We start from the raw sequence: 1,837 nt of genomic DNA, 5'->3' as shown, positions 1-1,837 counted from the left end.
ATTTTTTGTAGTAGTTTGAATACTAGAAAAGTTGCTCTTTTGACTTGCCCAGTAGCAGTAACTTATAGGAACCAATCAGATGTTTGACCAGTAAATGCTACCTGCTGATTGGTTGCTATGGGTTACCGCTCCTTACAAACTTAGTGCCTTTTATTACAAAACCCCATATGCATTCAATTTGTGTGTTTGTGTAACATGAGATGTGAGATCCAATGGTATTGAGACACATTTTCCTATAAATGATGGCGAAATTTAAAAATCAGTAAATACATGTTATTATCTAGATTGATTGGGCTTTTGATATTTGCACATAGCTTTTATTACTTTCTAATATATTCATAGTACAATATTTAAAAATATGCTTTTAATTAAAAAATATAGAATTAATGAATTATCATATAAAACTACCTGGTTTGTTTCCAAATAAATTAGATTTTACATTGATTTCTGGCACAACCAAAATAAGGTAACATTTGGGCAGAAATATACAGGCTAAAAGGCCGGCGCTTGAGGTGAGTATGGCAAATATCTCCACACACACAGTGTTTTTGCCTTTGGTGCTCAGATAGGCCGGGATCATTGTGATCCAAACACTGCAGAAGAGCAGCATGCTGAAAGTGATGTACTTGGCCTCATTAAAACTGTCCGGTAAGCTCCGAGCTAAAAATGCTAAAACAAAACTAACAGCTGCCAGAAGCCCCATATACCCAATAACTGAGTAAAAGCCAATAGCTGAGCCCTCATTGCACTGAATGATGATGGTTCCAGGGGAAGTGTGAATGTCCAGTTCCTGAAAGGGAGGAGAAATGGCCAACCAAGTCATGCAGATGATTATTTGAATGGATGAGCAGAACAAGACTACAGAATTGGACAGTTTGACTCCCAGCCATTTTCTCCATGAGCTCCCTGGCTTGGTGGCTTTGAAAGCAACACAAACCATGATAGTCTTGGCCAGGAGAGAAGAGACAGCTATGGAGAAGGTGATTCCAAAAGTGATGATGCGCAGCATGCAGGTTATATCCACAGGGCGACCGAGGAACAGAAACACACTGAGGAAGCTCAGCTTGATGGAGACAAGGAGGAGGAAGCTCAGGCTCCGGTTGTTGGCTCTCACTATGGGGGTTTCCCTGTGTTTAATGAAAACTCTAAATATCAGAAGAGATAAGAAGAAAAATAAAACTGATACTGATGACAAAACCACTGAAATTGCATCAGTATCGTGTAAAACACTGATTCCTCCATTCATTGGTAGATGCAAAATGAACCTTCACCCGCACTCCCTCCGCTCTCCAAAACCACTCACCGCTCGGTGCACAGTGCTCAGAGGGATCGGCACCCTCCCCACAACTTCCAAACAGACAGATAGCAACGGCACTCAGGAGCTTGATATAGGGCTATGCCCTTCAAATATTTTATTGCGGAAAAATGCATTTTTTTTGCAAAATTTGCATTTTTCCGCAATAAAATATTTGAAGGGCATAGCCCTATATCAAGCTCCTGAGTGCCGTTGCTATCTGTCTGTTCCTCCATTCATTGGGCCATTCTATGGCTGAGCATCTAAGGCAGTTTTCAATATCTTTGTAAAGAAAATTTTAACAATAGTTAAACATATGCATTTACTGATACATTCTTTCTTTACTTCTACACTTTATATTCCTTCCCAGAGGCTATTATCCCCCCACTGCTACTATAGGCACCATCTCTCCCTACTATACCTGCTATCCCACAGCCCCAGTCCCTTCCCAGAGGCTATTATCCCCCCACTGCTACTATAGGCACCATCTCTCCCTACTATACCTGCTATCCCACAGCCCCAGTCCCTTTCCAGAGGCTATTA

The 1,837-nt window shown here is 41.1% G+C and overlaps 1 protein-coding gene across 1 annotated transcript; it reads right to left on the bottom strand.

The window, feature by feature from the left end:
* Positions 1-619: 619 nt before the first annotated feature.
* LOC116408381 (vomeronasal type-2 receptor 26-like) lies at positions 620-1,246 on the bottom strand (the record flags this gene model as incomplete). Its single annotated transcript, XM_031895155.1, has 1 exon — positions 620-1,246. A coding segment is annotated over exon 1 (627 nt), but the record flags the coding sequence as incomplete, so codon positions are not given.
* Positions 1,247-1,837: the final 591 nt, after the last annotated feature.

Source organism: Xenopus tropicalis, chromosome 1, assembly GCF_000004195.4.
Source record: "Xenopus tropicalis strain Nigerian chromosome 1, UCB_Xtro_10.0, whole genome shotgun sequence".
NCBI lineage: Eukaryota > Metazoa > Chordata > Amphibia > Anura > Pipidae > Xenopus > Xenopus tropicalis.
Note: the sequence above shows the minus strand (reverse complement) of the source record. Positions and strands in the feature narration are given on the sequence as shown.